The following is a 17,558-nucleotide window of genomic DNA, read 5'->3' as shown; positions in this document are numbered from 1 at the left end:
CACGCCGACCATATATCCCAACCCAATCTAGTCCCACCTGCCAGCACCCAGCCTATATCCCTCCAAACCTTTCCTGTTTATATACCCATCCAGATGCTTTTTTAAATGTTGCATTTGTACTAGCTTTCACCACTTCCTCTAGCAGCTCGTTCCATACACGTACCACCCTCTGCGTGAAAAAGTTGTCCCTTAGGTCTCTTTTATATCTTTCCCTCTCACTCTAAACCTATGCCCTCTAGTTCTAATTGGAGTTGGTGGACGTGTTTAAGGATAATACATTGGATGTGGAGATGGTAGGTGAAGACAAGGGGGAACCCTGTCTTTATCACCTTTGGAGCGGGTGGGGGGAGTTTAAAGCAGTGCAGCACAGAATGGAGGAGGTACGGTGGAGGGCTATCTCGATAACGGGGGGAAAGCACTTTGTTCAAAATAGGTGAACATCTAAGATGCTTGGGAATGGAAGTCTCCTTGCCTGGGCAGAGGTGGAGGAATTGGGAAAATAGGATAAAATTGTTACAGGATGTGTGTGGAAGGAGATGTGCGTCAAAAAGATGAGGGAGGTGTCCGAGATAGACCAAGTAAATTTAAGGGCGATGTGGAAATTGTGGGTACAGAAGAGGGAATGTTCGACGTCGCCAACAAAGAGGCATAGCTAGGACCCATTCTCTTTCCCCCCCCCCCCCAGTTATTAAGGGTGAGGACTAGTTTGGTGAGGTGGAGGAGGGTGTTGATAGAGGGACTGGATGGTCTATTGGAGAGGATGAAGCTGAAGGTCTGAAGGGTATCCTTATGGAGTATGTACGTGTATAAGGACTGCACGTCCATAGTGAAGATGAAGCACTGGGGGCTGGGGAACTAAAAGTTACTGAAGAGGTGGAGGGCGTGGTTAGTGTTGTGGATGTAGGTGGGAAGTGTCTGAACCAAGGGGAAGAGGATAGAGTCGAGATAGGAAGAAATCAATTCCATGGGGTAGGAACATGTGGAGATGATGGGTCAGCCAGGGTAGGTTGCCTTATGAATCTTGGGTAGCAGGTAGAACTGGGCAGTGTGGGGCTGGGGGGACTATGTAAGGTTGGAGACAGTAGAGGGTAGTTCACCGGAAGCAATGAGGTCACAACATTGTGAGGAATTTTGGCATTTTGAGTAACGGTGGGGTCGTGGTCAAGTGGGAGATAGGACGTGGTTGCAGACAGCTAGCATTTGGTCTTTGTGACATTAAGGTCTGTCCTCCAAAAGTGGGAAACAGTCAGTCTTGCAGGTTCAGTACAACAAGTCCACTGGTTCAGAGAATGTCAGTTTTGAATCTGCAGAGTTATGAATCAGGGGCTGTTACAGATTGATCAAAGAGTGCGGGCCATTGATTATCCTGGCGGTCTTGCTGAGTGTTATGGGATTTATCAGGGGCCACCTCTTTGGTGGGAATTTGGGGAAGGTAAAAACAATGACTGCAGATGCTGGAAGCCAGATACTGGATCAGTGGTGCTGGAAGAGCACAGCAGTTCAGGCAGCATCGTTGGATGCTGCCTGAACTGCTGTGCTCTTCCAGCACCACTGATCGGGAATTTGGGAAATCATCTGTAGTGGATTGGAGGCAGCATGTTGGGATACAGAGCGGGATAGGATTTTGAAGAGGCAACTCCATATACAAAGTTGGGAAACAATAATGCATTAGAGGGCATGGGGTATTGCAGGAAGGGAGTCATCAATGGTCACCATCCCTGGATTTGTTTAGAGGGCAATGTATCACAATATTTGTCAGAAGTAAGCTGTAGGCACAGGCTTCAGGGGTCAAATGGATATTTGTGTGGAATCTGGAGTATGGTCAAGCTCCCTTGCGCTCCTTTTGCCTTGCCACTGGTGCTAAACACCAATAGCTAGTGATAGAGTGTAAGTCCAAGCACATATTCAGCAGACAATGTGCTGAAGCTCGCTCTCCTTTGCAGCCACTAACCTGTCTCCCGAGGCAGCCAAATATACATGTGCTGGCACTCGCACAGTATAAATGGTATCAATGGGCTCCAACTCCAGCTTGCTGTGTATTTCCAACAAACTGACTATTGCTGCTCTGTCAGTTTGTACATTCTAGTGAAGTTAATGACTGACAATGTATGGGTCCTCTCTGCTGGCGCTGAGTAAGTACTTTGTCTCTAGCAGTCCTCTAAGTGCTAGTGTCCTTGGACAATATTTGCCCAACCAGTTACAGAGGCATACTAGTTTTGTGCCCATTAGAACATCTCGCCGAGTCTACTCTAGATAAAGTACCCATCTAGTCATCAGTATCTGAGGTGGTGGGGATTAAAAGTGATAATTTTGCTGGTGCTTCCTTTGAGGAATTTGCGTCATCTTTCTAAGAAGTGGAGGAGATGATATCTAGAGGCACTGATCTCTTCAAGGCAGAGACTGTGAGGGTGTCACTTGTGCCTTCAGAAGGCAAGAGAAAGATTGTTTTGTGAAATATGGGAAGAAGCTTTCTGCATGTTTAAAATTAATTTAGTGGCCATTACGGGAGAGTGGTGCAGTATTAGACAATGAATCTTACTTGGTTGCTGAGATATGGAGATCCGCATACTGCACAGGTAAGCATGACCTTTTCCCACTAAGGCGAGAATTCTCTCCTCATAGACAGATGAATGTTGGGCACTCCAACACCTGCCTTGCCTCTCTGACCTATTTTGGGGTATTTTCTCCTGAAATGTGACATGCAAAGATTAAATTGGAAGAAAATGGTTAATACAGCTGTTGGTGATTCAGGAAAAATGGTGAGCTGTCCCTTGTGAGTAAGTAAGAGGTGCAGAGAATAGGAAGAATTAAAATTCTGGATAGATGGGATGCATGATAAGGTTGAGGGAAGAAGTAGCATGTGATAGTGGGAGTGGTAGTCAATGAGCCTAGGTGGGAAGTTGTGCACGATGATGGTGATGAGGCTGCTTTCTTGAACTGCTACCTATAACCATTTAAACATCACCATCTCCTTATGTTGTAGTTCGTAGATGTACACAGTTGATTTAGGACATCCATTTTATTATTTTTTACCAACTTCTGCAGATTGGTATAAATGAAGTATTCAAATTACTTGCTTTCAGATACAGTTTATTACCCATTCTCAGTTTAATCAATCTTTCCGTTCTGATAAAACTGCCTCCAATATCCAATATCTTAATATCCAGTTTCAATGCACTCAACTGATATATTGTTACAATTTGAGGTTTATAAAATTGTGTTTTGGAACAATGTCTTAAAGGTGAAAATGGAAAAAGCTATGTGACCTGAACTCTGCTTGACAATAGGCCTAAGTGGTTAAGGATTAAAGGGAGATCCAATTTGAGCTACTGAAGTGATGGCATGAGATGTTCACAGTTGGGGACAATGACAGCAAATTCTGAGTTCACAATGATTAGATCCTTGAGTCTCCCAAAGTCTCAAAAAGGTGTTGAAAGTGTGGGGTTCACAAAATCACAGACTTAGTACATTGCACAAGTTATTTGGCCTATCATGGCTGTCTTGGTGCTCTGATTAAGCATTTCAGTTATAGTCATAGGGTCATAGAGCTGTACAGCATGGAAACAGACCCTTCGGTCCAAATCATCCACCCTAACCAGGTATCCTAAATTAATCTAGTCCCATTTGTCACCATTTGGCCCATATAACCCCCAAACCCTTCCTATTCATATGCCCATTTGGATATCTTTTAAATGTTTGTAATTGTATCAGTTTCCACCACTTCCTCTGGCAGCTCATCCCATTTCTCTGTGTGAAAAAAATTGCTCCGTAGGTCCCTTTTAAAATCTTTCCCCTCTTGCCTTAAACTTATTCTGTCTAGTTTTGGACTCCCTGACCCCATGGAAAAGACCTTGGCTATTCACCCTATCTATGCCCGTCATTACTTTATAAACTTTTATGAAGCCAACCCTCAGCCTCCAAACACTCCAGGGACAAGAGCCACAGCCTATTCAGCCTCTCCCTATAGCTCAAGCCCTCCAACTTCGGCAAATCTTTTCTGAATCCTTTCAAGTTTCACAACATCCTTCCTATAATGGGGACCCAAAACTGAATTCAGTATTCCAATAGTGACCTAGCCAATGTCCTGTACAGCCACAACATGACCTCCCAACTCCTATATTAAATGCACTGTCCAATAAAGGTAAGCATACCAAACAGTACCTTCACTATCTTTAGATTAGATTAGATTACTTACAATGTGGAAACAGGCCCTTCAGCCCAACAAGTCCACACCGACCCGCCGAAGCGCAACCCACCCATTCCCCTACATTTACCCCTTACCTAACACTATGGGCAATTTAGCATGGCCAATTCACCTGACCCGCACATCTTTGGACTGTGGGAGGAAACCGGAGCACCCGGAGGAAACCCACGCAGACACGGGGAGAACGTGCAAACTCCACACAGTCAGTCACCTGAGTCGGGAATTGAACCCGGGTCTCTGGTGCTGTGAGGCAGCAGTGCTAACCACTGTGCCACCGTGCCACCCTGTCGGCATGCAACTCCATTTTCAAGGAAATATGAACCTGCACACCAAGGTTTCTTTGTTCAGCAACACTTCCAAGGTCATTACCATTAAATGTATAAGTTCTGCCCCAATCTTTCTTTCCAAAATGCAGCAGCTGACATTTATCTAAATTAAACTCAATCTGCCACTCCTTGGCTCATCAAACTATCTGATCAATATCCTGTTATACTCTGAGGTAACCTTTGATGTCCACTACACCACCAGTCTTATCTTTACCCTGCCTTCTCCTGTAACCCTGCACGTTGTTCTTTTTCAAACAACAATCTCATTCAATTTTGAATGTCTCAATTGAACCTGTCTCCTCAGGCGGTGCGTTTCAGACATTAATCATTTGTTACATGAAAAATGTTTTCTCATAACTTTCATATTTAATCTTTCTTGATCCTTTCATAAGTGAAAAGTTTAACTGTCTAAATAGTTCTTTAAACTATCCATATAGTTTGAAAGTCAGAGAGTTGGGTTCTCATGATAGCTTATTATCATTTTAACCTTAGGTACTGGCCCTTATGATTCATATTGCCATTGGGAAGGGTGCAGAGGAAGCCACATAAAGATCACATTGCTGGCTTTCCGAGAATATAGCAGGATATCAAATGTTTCTTCATCTACCTGGATCTGGGAAAGAGGAACCATTGGGAAACCACAAAGTGTCTATGATTCACCCCATGGATGGGAGTTTGTGCTCAATTGGGAAAAGTCCAAATTCATGATGAGATTAAATTAATAAGAATCAAGAGTCAGCTGGGTTGGGATGGAAAGGGAAAAACAGTCTCTGGGAAAAGAAAATCTCACTGCTAGCAAACTGTGAAAAGAGCAACATCCTGGAGCAAAAAAGTAATTTTGGATTGATTTAGGGAAAATCGAATGTCTATTGTTACAGACTGGGGAGAAATATGAGAATAGGGTTCCTTTATTCCATATCTTAACTGATCAAAAAATGTTTTTATGCATTTTTCTAAAACAAAAGTTTTAATCCCTGAGTGTTATAACTGTCAAGAACAGACAAATAACCGGTATTGTCTAAAATAAATATGTTTATTATTTAACACCCAAATATATGCACAACCATACCCACTTGCACACTCTGACAAACACACATGTACATTCAAGAAAAGATTATAATTACAAACGCTACCGTTTGTTTTATGTCCTAAAAGTTTGAGAGCTCTTTGTCATACTTGCATTTCCTGTGCTGAAGACTGAAAAAAGGATGAGGCCAGAATCTTTTTGGCCCATTAAAAAACACATGTTGAAGTATACAAAGAATGATTTGCAATGTTTTACCACTTACATTGCAGATTTGTCATGTACCACTCTAGGTGAAGTGCAGTTGAAGCCCATAGTGACACACTGATTTGGTTCCTTAAATAGGGAGGTCAAGGAAATCTGATGACCCAAAGTACTAGTTCTTCATACTTCGTTAGAACTAAGCTTCTTAGCTGGGTTGAGTTATTTCACTGATCTTGATGTTTCTTCCATTCTATCCAGAAAATATGCTTTCTTAGGTTGCTGATAAGGCAATCTAGAGGCAGAATCTTCCTAGCCCCAGAAATGATCGGATATTGACAAGAAAATTACGAGAATTGCATGAGATGTCCAACAAAAGCTTTCCACACTGACAAGAAGTCGCATTTTCAGTTGTTGAATGGCGAGACATGCACAAACACCCTCATTATTGTGCTATCTCACCTCATTGATATGCAGTTTCCCATTCACCCACATGCTGGATAGAAACTAATCGGTGATGATTCCTGACATGGAAAAGAGACCAGTTTCCAGGCAACTCCAGCTCATGACTTGCTCCTTTCTATCTCCATCAGTCACCACATCTCAGAGTACATTCCATGGGTAGTGAAATCTTGATTGCACCCCACATTCAGCAAGATTTCCAGGTCACTCTGGTAAGACAGGGTGCCAGTTACTCTTGGACAGACATGTTTGGCAGAGATGATCAGTTCTTAACTGGATGCACTGGAGTTTAAAGATAGTGACAGTGCTGGTGCCAGGATCATTGGTAGTCATTCCTCCATATCTACAAGGATTCCATTCTTGTAAACCTGTGCAAACAGTGAATTTGCAGGTGCCGAGCTTAATAACTTATAGTAAAATTAGGGTTAGGTCCTCAGGCCTCAAGATTTATGACTTTTTGCTGATTATTTTTGGGTTATTTTAGTTCAAATAATAAAAACTAAAACGCCTGAAATAAAAGATACTATTAGAATAAAATATTCACAACAATTCTAGTGTGTTGTAACTTAGCGATAAAAGTGAGAAGTTCTTATATAAGGTCAGGTGTTTTTATGGAGGTTAAGGGTGATTACTGGTGTGGGAGGGGGACGATATTGCAGACATGCCTCACTCCCAGTCACTCTTACTCAATGATGCACCCTCCTCCTCTACCACCATCTGGCAGATGTCCTCAACCTGAGCGAATGTGATCACACTCGTGAAAGTATAAGGGGAAGAGCTGCATACTGAAACAGGTTGGAGAGCGAGATTGCCACAGAAATGAAAGTAGTTCAGGATAGGCAAATTTTGTTGGTGAATTTTGAATGATTGGTTTCTTTTTTGGCAGAGTAGACAAATGTTCGAGTTGGGAGTTCACAAATATGAAGGAAAATCTATGTTCCAGTGGCCAGTTTCTCCACGTGTGGCAAGTGGAACAATATGATGAGTGTTGTTCTCTGGAATGTTTGTGATAGCTAGGCTATCAAGAAACAGTGGGATTAAAATATTTTTGTATGTTCACATACCATAGTGATATACTAATATTTTTCAAATCCATTCACTGGATTTCAACTGTGGAGTCAAACCTTGCTAACAGTATTGACAAAGCAGTTTTAAAATTATTTGGAGAAGAGAACCCATTAACCACAGGAAACATCTTTTGAATTTTAATTACTTCTCATAGACATATCTAGAAACGTTGTTTTCATTCTAATAACTTCGTCAAGACATGAAGATTAGATCAGGGTCTTGTAGTTCCATCTGTATTGGCAAGGAATAAAAGGTCATCTGACCTTGCAACTTTTTTTTTCCAAATAAGGTGTCCATTTTGACTATACAAGTTCATGTTGCATAAGTGAGATTCTACGTAAAGGATAATGCAGAGTTTATCTGTGAAGTGTCTTTATGGTTGAGCCCAGAAATACGAATGGGTAAATTACATTCCACAGTTCGATGTATGAGTTGGCCACCAAGATGATTCTTAGTTAATCGTATATTAGTCAACTGTCAAAGTAAATGTCCTAAGATGTGAAATCTTGATGTCCATTTTTTTTCAGCTAGTAACTGGATGTTCAAATTTCTTTTAAACGCTATAAAGTCTTAAGCTAATTTAATGATTGCAAGCTTATTCAACTGATGCACAATTAGCCCATGATGAATTTCATGTAATCTAAGTAATGACATAAGGGATCAGATGATATATCTAATACATCTATACATTTATTTTAGTATGGTTTAATATACTTCATGTCCAACCACAATGTACAATGTGGTGTTGAGATTCAGTATTTATGCAAAAGAAATCTTGAAAGGCTATCTGATATGTTCGTTACTAATGTATCATCTGTTGGTGATTTGATAAAATCCACATGGACTCTGTCAGTGAAGTGTACTATTAATATGGTAAAGTTTATATGGAGAGATTAATTTATATTGCATTTCTTAATTTTATAGTTTCCTAATAATTGGTTTAATTAGCTGAAAGTAATTTGAAGTAATTCATGCTGACTATCTCCTTGGTTACATGGAATTTCATAGCATTTGAAATGTGCCATAGAGCCTAGCTAGTCTGTGTTAGTGTTTATAATCCACTCATAGTTATGCTAGTACGCAGAAAACAATACTTACAGAAGAATATTAAAGGCACCACAATATGTTGATATGATGCCAGATCTGGGAAGTTTATTTCTTTATTTTTCTGACATTAATGCCCAAATGTGAAGTCCTGCTAGCTCAATAATGCCGTGCCCCTTTTTGAAAAAAAGATTTTTATTTTAGCTTTACATTAAGAGAATACATTTCTATTTATCTTAACTTTTCTTGCTACTTATAACATGTTGTTTGGTGGGATGCATACAGTATACAGACATTTCTATGATATATTCAATTTTATGAATACTATACATGTTAGTGTACCTAACTGAAGAAAGGTGGGATTGCAATATGAATGTTTTATTGCGGTGAATATTAATATTTGATACGGGAAGCAAAAGGTGTCGAAAACTCCTAAATTATAGGGCTGAAGTTTATTGTTTTTTTTTGTTGAGGAATGGAGAGGAGTTGAAGTACACCCCATCGTGCATATTTATGGACCCCAGAAGTACATCCATTAATTTTACTGGATTAACAAGGATAAACATTGGCAGAATGTAGACCATCTTCACAAATATCTGGGCTGCATTATTATCCATCGTTACTCTCTCGCCTCAAGCAGCTTAAAATAAAACAGCTTATAGGTCTTCTTTTTAAAATATGAACAACTAGTCTAATGTTCTCCCAACAAACCTTATTAATTTAATTACATTTTCATTGTAAACGTTATGCCAACTTGGCAGAGATTTCTCCGCGATTAATCGGGCAACAGCCTGACTTGTTTGTATTCACATGGTCTGGCCTTTGAACTAATGCTCTAGACTCCTCCATTAGCAACCCTGTCAATTATGTTCTGTCCAACCAGCAGGGCAAAACCCCCAGAGTTGGCAGTACAGTGATGTATAGTTGGCTGGGTATGGCCTAGGGACCCTGTTATAAAGTCTCATAATATCACATTAAATGTGGCTAAGGAAATCTTAGAAGGATAGCACTTGCACAAAAGTTTCAATGTTCATAACCAGTGAGGCCCAGTAGCAACATTACTGACCAAGCTAACTGAAAACTGAAGTACATAGTTGCTAACCTGGACCTTTGATAAGTAGTCAGCGATACAACAAAAAGGAAGTCCTGCTTGACCACCAACACATCAAGTTACCTGTCGCTGATGCATTTATCTGTAACAATATTGGTAGTAGTGACCAGGGCAGTGCCCTCATGAAATCTGCTTCCACATTAAAGTACCCTATATAATATCTTGTGACTTTACCACCATATTACATGAGATCATTTCAAAATACATTACAGTTCAAACCTCTGTATCCAAGAAACTGTATGGACTACTGGCAATATCAAAATTGTATTCTATCTCAATATGTAACATTATGGCTTGGCATATACCTTACTCCACCTGATGCAGTGAGGAGTCTAGGAGATCACTGGATATTGGGGAAGTCATTGGACTAGTAATCCAAATGGATTGGCAATACTATGGCTTTTAAAGGTTTATTTTATTTTTTTTTTAAATGAAGGGTTGAAACAGACATGCCAAGCAGTCTGCTCAAGCCATTTAAATAAACAGCTTGTGAGGCCTTGGGTTTTTTTTTTAAAGTTGGAACTATGAAAGCAGCCTGAATAGTGTGGTCGAGTTCCCACAGAACCAGGGTTTTTAGTTTTAGCTTTCTGCAGTTGCTGGGATCTTGAAATTGGATGAGGAAGCTCGTATTCCTCTCTATTACAGCTCAAAGCTGGAGTTCTCTTCCTGCCGCTAGAATTGCATGTGAGACAATTTGTTTTACTGATATTGCCTTTGCCAAGGGAGTGTTTATGAGATGTTATTATGTTGGAACTGATACATAATAGTTTATATGTAGAGTAGAACCTCAATTATCCAAAAGAGATGGGTGGGGAATATTTTGTTCGGATAATCAATCTGATTGTAAACAGCAGTAATTTGAGTGCCAGGAATCCGAACATTTCTCGATTATCCAGCAATGTAGGAGGGAGGGCTTCAGATATGTAGATAATTGAGATGCCTTCTGGGGAAGGTGGGACCTGTACATAAAGGATGGGTTGCACCTGAATTGGGAGGGGACCAATGTCCTGGGTGGAAGGTTTGCTCGAGTAGTTTAGGAGGGTTTAAACTAGTATGGCAGGGGGGTGGGAACCGAGCTATATACCGGTGGTGAGAGTTGATGGAGATGAGGCAATAGCAAGAGGTAGCGCAGTCAGTGGGAAGGAATTTCCTGGGAAAGAACCAAGGGATCGGTTAAAGTGTGTTTGCTTTAATGCAAGGACTATCAGAAATAAAAGTGATGAACATAGAGTATGGATCAGTACCTGGTGCTATGATGTTGTGGCCATATCAGAGACATGGGTTTCTCAGAGGCAGGAATGGTTGCTGGATGTTCCAGGGTTTAGAACATTTAAAAAGAATAGGGAGGGGGGGGAGAAAGAGGAGGGGGTGTAGTACTGCTAATTAGAGAGGGAATCGCAGCTACATAAGTTACCTTTATCGAGGAGGGTCTGCCTACTGAGTCAGTATGGGTGGAAATTAGGAACAGTAAGGGAGCAGTCCCCTCATTAGGGGTTGACTACAGGCCCCCCCAGTAGCAGCAGGGAGATTGAAGAAAGCTTAGGTCGGCAGATTTTGGAAAAGTGTGAACGTAGCAGGGTTGTTGTAATGGGTGACTTTAACTTTCCCAATATTGATTGGAACCTCCTTCGAGCAGATGGTTTAGAAGGAGCTGTTTTTGTAAGGTGTGTTCAGGAGGGTTTCCTAACTCAATACGTTGACAGGCCGACGGGGGGAGAGGTCATTTTGCATTTGGTGCTCGGCAATGAGCCGGGGCAGGTGTCAGATCTTGCGGTGGGAGAGCATTTTGGTGATAGTGACGACAACTGCCTCACATTCTACATAGCTATGGAGAAGGAGAGAAGCAGGCACAATGGGAAGATATTTAATTGGGGAAAAGGAAACTATATTGCTATCGGACGTGAGTTGGGAAGCATGGACTGTGAGCAATTGTTCCATGGAAAGGGCACTATAGACATGTGGAGACTGTTTAAGGAATAGTTGTTGCGAGTGATGCATAAATGTGTTCCTCTGAGACAGGCAAGAATGGGTAAGATAAAGGAACCTTGAATGATGAGAGCGGAGGAGCTTCTCTTAAAAAGAAAGAAGGCAGCTTACGTAAGGTGAAGAAAGCAAGGGTCTTGCTCAGCTGTAGAGGATTACAGGTAGGCAAGGTAGGAGCTCAAAAATGGTCTGAGGAGAGCCAAGACGGGGCACGAAAAAGGCTTGGCAGGAAGGATTAGAGAGAATCCAAAGGCATTTTACACGTATGTAAGGAATAAGAAAATGATCAAAGGAAGAGTAGGACCGATCAGGGATAGCGTAGGGAACTTGTGTATAGAGTCTGAGGAAGTAGGGGAAGCCCTAAATGAGTTTTTTCTTTCTGTCTTTACTAAAGAAAAGGACCTTGTAGTGAATGAAACCATTGAGGAGCAGGTAAGCAGGCTGGAACTGATAGAGATTGAGGAAGCTGATGTGCTGAAAATTTTGACAAACATTAAGATTGACAAGTCGCCAGGGCCAGACCAGATTTGTCCTCAGCTGCTTTGGGAAGTGAGAAATGTGATTGCTTCGCCGCTACCGAAGATATTTGCATCCTCGCTTTCCACCAGAGTCATACCTGAGGACTGGAGGGAGGCAAATGTAATTCCTCTCTTCAAGAAAGGAAATAGGGATATCCCTGGCAATTACAGACCAGTCTGTCATCTGCAAGGTTTTAGAAAGGATTCTGAGGGATAAGATTTATGATCATCTGGAAGAACCTGGCTTGATTAAGTGCACTCAGGACGGATTTGTGAGGGGCAGGTCATGCCTCACAAATCTTATGGAGTTCTTTGAGGATGTTACTAGACAAGTTGATGAGGGTTGAGCAGTGGATGTGGTGTATATGGACTTCAGCAAGGCATTTGATAAGGTTCCCCATGGTAGGCCCGTTCAGAAGGTCAGGAGGAATGGGATACAGGGAAATTTGGCTGTCTGGATACAGAATTGGCTGGTCGACAGAAGACAGCGAGTGGTAGTAGAAGGAAAGTATTCTGCCTGGAAGTGAGTGGTGTTCCACAGGGCTCTGTTCTTGGGCCTCTACTGTTTGTAATTTTTATTAATGACTTGGATGAGGAAATTGAATGATGGGTTAGCAAGCTTGCAGACAACACAAAGGTTGGAGATGTCGTTGACAGTATAGAGGACTATTGTAGGCTGTAGCGTGACATTGACAGGATGCAGAGATGGGCTGAGAGGTGTCAAATGGAGTTCAACCTGGATAAATGCGAAGTGATGCATTTTGGAAGGTCAAACTTGAAAGCCGAGTACAGGAATAAAGACAGGATTCTTGGCAGTGTGGAGGAACAGCGGGATCTTGGTGTGCAGGTACATAGATTCCTTAAAATTGCCACCCAAGTGGACAGGGTTGTTAAGAAAGCATTTGGCGTTTTGGCTTTCATTAACAGAGGGATTGAGTTTAAGAGCCGTGAGATCTTGTTGCAGCTCTATAAAACTTTGGTTAGACCGTACTTGGATTACTGTGTCCAGTTCTGGTCGGCCTATTATAGGAAAGATGTGGATGCTTTGGAGAGGGTTCAGAGGAGGTTTACCAGGATGCTCCCTGGAATGGAGGGCTTATCTTACGAAGAAAGGTTGATTGAGCTCGGACTTTTTTCATTGGAAAAAAAGAAAGGAAGAGAGGGGACCTAATTGAAGTGTACAAGATAATGAGAGGCATAAATAGAGTTGACAGCCAGAGACTTTTTCCCAGGACAGAAATTGTTAACACGAGGAGTCATAGTTTTAAGCTGTTTGGCGGAAACTATAGAGGGGATGTCAGAGGTGGGTTCTTTACGCAGAGAGTTGAGAGCATGGAATGCGTTGCCAGCAGCAATTGTGGAAACGAGGTCATTGGGGATATTTAAGAGACGGCTGGACATGCATGTGGTCACAGAAATTTGAGGGTTCGTACATTAGGTTTATCTTACATGAGGATCAATGGTCGGCACAACATTGTGAGTTGTGCTGTACTGTTCTATGTTCTAACTGATAACTAAATAATGAGTTGCCTAATGCCATTTTTACAGGACCTTGAGATCTTGTTTAGTTAATCTGAAATTTGGATAATTGATGTCCGGATGATTGAGGTCGTGTTGTATATCTTATTCTGTTGAGTATTTTCATAGTTACAGTTAAGCCAGTTCTTTAATTTTTATTTTGTCTGTAACTGTATTTTATTTTAACTGTAGCTTAATATTTATAGTTTGACCAACTGAATTGCATCTGGAACACAATGCCTTACATGTACCTTAGAATAAGGAAAAGTAAGAGTCTAGACTATCATTTTAATATATTTTGAGGGGATTTGGTTTGGCCTAGTCCATAACAGTTTGAATCCCGCCACAGTAGTGAGTGGATTTTTGACTTCCATTGATGAATATGAAATGTAGAGCTACACACAAATTGTGTGTGTAAAAATATCATCTGTTGCTGTGAAAACCAATCTGCTCCACAGATAACCTCTAACAGAGGATTTTCTTTCATCCTTGCATGGTCAGACCTACACAACAAAATCGTTGACTCTAAACTACTCTCTGAAATTACGTAATGAACCACTCAGTTCAAGGGCAGGTAAGGATGGCCAACAGCTGCTGACCTTGCAAGACTCATCCACATCCCATGAAAAACTAAAAGAATTTATTTTTAATTGATTCGGGGATGTGGGCATCAGTGACTGGCAAATATTTATTGCCCATCTCCAGCATATCAGAAGAGGCACGAAGTATACCAAAATGGTGCAAATTTGGTCAAGTTCCATCACCGGACAAATATTCCTGCTAAACTTAAGCAGTATGATGTTATCACAGCTAAATGATTCCACTCTAACCTATCAGAACAAAGCATTGCAGTCTTTCGACATCTCATCATAGATGATGGTGGACATTTAAACATCTAATAGGAGCAAGAGGCTCCACAAACATCCCCAGCCTCAATTACAGCAAAGCCAAGTACATCACCATAGCAGTCTCAGTTGAACATTTTCAATGATCTACAATCAGAAATGCTAAGTGGATGATTCATCTTGGCCTCCCCAAAATTTCCACTACGATATATACCAATCCATCAACAGAGTAAGTGTCATTTACTTATTCAAAATTGCTAGGTTTCAGTCTACCAGGATCATTCCACTCTAGTCCTCACTGCAACTTAATTCAAACATCAACAAAAAAAGCTTAATTCCCAAGCCGAGTTGAGAGTGATTACCATTGACAAAAGTGCTGCATATGATAAGGGCCCTAGTAAAATTATAGTCACTGGAAATCTGGACAAAAATTAGCTGAAAGGAAATTATTGTTGTTGAATGATAATCATCATTGACCCAGGATACTGCTACAATCTTCAGCTTTTTCATCAATGACTGACCCTTCATCTTTAAGTCAGAATTGGGAATATTGGCTATAATTGTACAGTGTTTAGTTCCATTCTCAACTGCTCAGACACGAAGCAGTCCAGGCCTTAAAAGCAGACATGAGTTGCATATCGGCAAAGAAAGTTTTAGTAAAAGAGTTGCAAAACTTATATCCAAGGTAACTGAAAGCACAGTCATATAGTAATTAAAAATTAGAGATATAGAAGATGCCATAACTGAAGGAATGCGAAGATTTCAAAGGGTCATTGGCAGGAGAAGGTTTCAGAGATCTGAAGAGAAACAATGGATCAATTTGAAACAAGGATAAGAATTTTAAAATTGAGATGTTTCCCTTTAGGAAACCACTGTAGGCCAGCAAGCACAGAATTGATGGGTGAGTGGGACTTGGTGTGAGTTAGGATGCAGACAACAAAGTTTTGCTAAACTCCAGTTTACAGACCATAGTAGATAGAGGATCAGCAAGGGGCATTGGAGCAGTCAAGTATCAAGGTAATAAATATTATTTAACTCTTTTTTTTCTCAACACAGATGGTCAAGTGGCCTGACTGGAAAGGTTACTGCAAACCTACATGAAAGGAAATGAACATTTTTTGAACAAATTTGAAGGAAATGTAAAGCATGCTACTTCTGATGTCTGGAATGTAATCATAAAAACCCCAATTTAAGGTCTAATGTTAACTGGTAAGGTAGATTTATGCAAAAAAAAGTTAACCTTATTTGATGAATAGGAATATTACTGCATTATAGTAGCTTTTATTCACTGCTCAAATTGTTCTACTTTGTATGTTGGTGTGAATATTGTCTTAAATTAATAGAACTGACAAGCACATGTGATTTTTCTGTATATTATGCCTTGCTTCACAGCTGAAAATCTTTACAATTCAGGATATGGAATGAGTAGTCAAGAAAAATAATGTGATAAACTCTTACACGTGGACGTGAGCACCATATCCACTCATCACTCGACTTTGATGTTTTCAGCTAGCATAATATATTAAAAGTATAGACAAAATTGCTTTTGAATATTAATCTCAAGATGTATTTGGTCCGTGATGGGAAAAGTAGACTTGCAAACTATTTGAAACATTTAATTTTATGTTTTTCAATACAAATTATTTATTATTCTATCTGTAGAGGTAAGTAGCATAGATATATTTATAGAGAAGCTAGATAAGTATAGGAATGAATAAAGAGGAGGAGGATTTATTTGTAGGGTTAGATGAAGAGGAGTGAGAAGATCGTCATATGAAGAACAAATACTGCTAGACCAGCTGGGCTGAATAGCCTGTTTTTGTGTGGTGGACTGTAATTCTACACAATTTATGTAAACTCAAATCATGAAAGCAATGAAATGTTTGAAAATTACTTTTCAGAGAATATTAACAAATCACTGGTTTCCTTTCATTTAAAGCTATCAGTGCATACTATTTCAGTTAACTCTTAAAACAATTATGTTGATATCTCCTCAAGGCAAGTTTCACTTTTGTTTTATTATCTTTATTCTATAATATGCTGCATTCCATTTACTATTCACATATTTATCGTATTAGGATAGGGATTGTTTTGCATTTCATTTGATGTGTACTTCAAATGAATATACTTTTCATATAATAAGCATTTAAATGTAATGTTCTAATTCAGAATTGGCTACTGCAGCTGTCACAGTTACAATTAGCATAGTTGTTACATCAATGATTCATAATTCAGTGTCTGCAAAATCAACTTTTATAGCTTCAATTACGTGTTGGAATCAAGCAATATATTCTTATTTTCAAAAAGATAAATAACTCAAAATTATTTGCAGAATATAACATGTATTGATTTAAAAACAATAATAAAGCTATTGAGAGCAAGTATATTTTGTTATATCCAAATTGTATTTTGACTTTGAAAGCTAGTAATCACATGGCTAAAAACCATTCCATTGTTCTGCTATACTGAAATTCAAACATATAAAATGATCATTCTTCACAGAAACTACTATCCTCTCTTAGCAACTATGTGATACTTGAAAAAACAGAACAAAGATCAGTACGTCAAACAATGCAAGATACAATACTGATCATTTGTGGCATCTTACTGAATAGTCTCAACATATATTTGCTGCAGCAGGCTTTTAAATGCAAATTTTACCACACTGCACTACAGCTATGGCACCATTTTGTTTTGGATCAATACAACAAATGTACAGAAGCAATGTATCATATTGAAACAAAGGAAAGATATACCGCAGTTTAATCATACCGAAAGTACTGATAATGCTTTATATCTATCAAATTTAAAACACATGCCTAATGACTAAATAATTTTGTTCTTCTCTTGCCTATATATACCTTACCTGTGAATTTGCAATTTTTTGTCTCCTCCCTCTCCAAAACACACACTCAATTGAATATTTCTTTATTTTTCCTAACTCATTGATCTTTCATGTTGAAGCAGTTGTTCCACCAACTGTGCATTCAAGAATGCACCCTTCCAAGCACATTCTTCAAGCCCAACATAAACCTGTCCCAGAAACACCCTCTTCTGCCCAAATGCAAATATCAGTTTCCTTCAGTAACTATATATAAAATGTTGTAATATTTCCTTAATACTTTGTCCTGCCATTCCTGTATTTCTGTTCATTTTTTTCTCTGGCAGGATTAGCTATACTGGCAATTGCCTCAGTGCACAAACATTGTTGTTTGAGAGAATTACAGTGAACTTTCAAATGATGTACACTGTAT

At 39.8% G+C, this 17,558-nt stretch overlaps 1 protein-coding gene across 4 annotated transcripts in view; it reads left to right on the top strand.

Moving 5' to 3' along the window:
- The window catches only part of LOC132819161 (calcium uptake protein 3, mitochondrial-like), a 175,062-nt gene extending 158,424 nt beyond the window's left edge, over positions 1 to 16,638 (top strand). For all 4 annotated transcript variants that reach the window (XM_060830587.1, XM_060830596.1, XM_060830605.1 and 1 more), the window contains one exon: positions 15,361 to 16,638. Coding sequence is in view for 1 of the 4 variants with exons in the window: in XM_060830605.1 (XP_060686588.1) it covers positions 15,361 to 15,377 (17 nt within the window). In the remaining 3 variants the exon portion in view is untranslated. The remainder of the gene's footprint in view (positions 1 to 15,360) is intronic.
- Positions 16,639 to 17,558: the final 920 nt, after the last annotated feature.

The sequence above is a fragment of the Hemiscyllium ocellatum genome, chromosome 1 (genome assembly GCF_020745735.1).
Source record: "Hemiscyllium ocellatum isolate sHemOce1 chromosome 1, sHemOce1.pat.X.cur, whole genome shotgun sequence".
NCBI lineage: Eukaryota > Metazoa > Chordata > Chondrichthyes > Orectolobiformes > Hemiscylliidae > Hemiscyllium > Hemiscyllium ocellatum.
The sequence above is the reverse complement of the archived record's forward strand: the minus strand, read 5'-3'. Positions and strand labels throughout refer to the sequence as shown.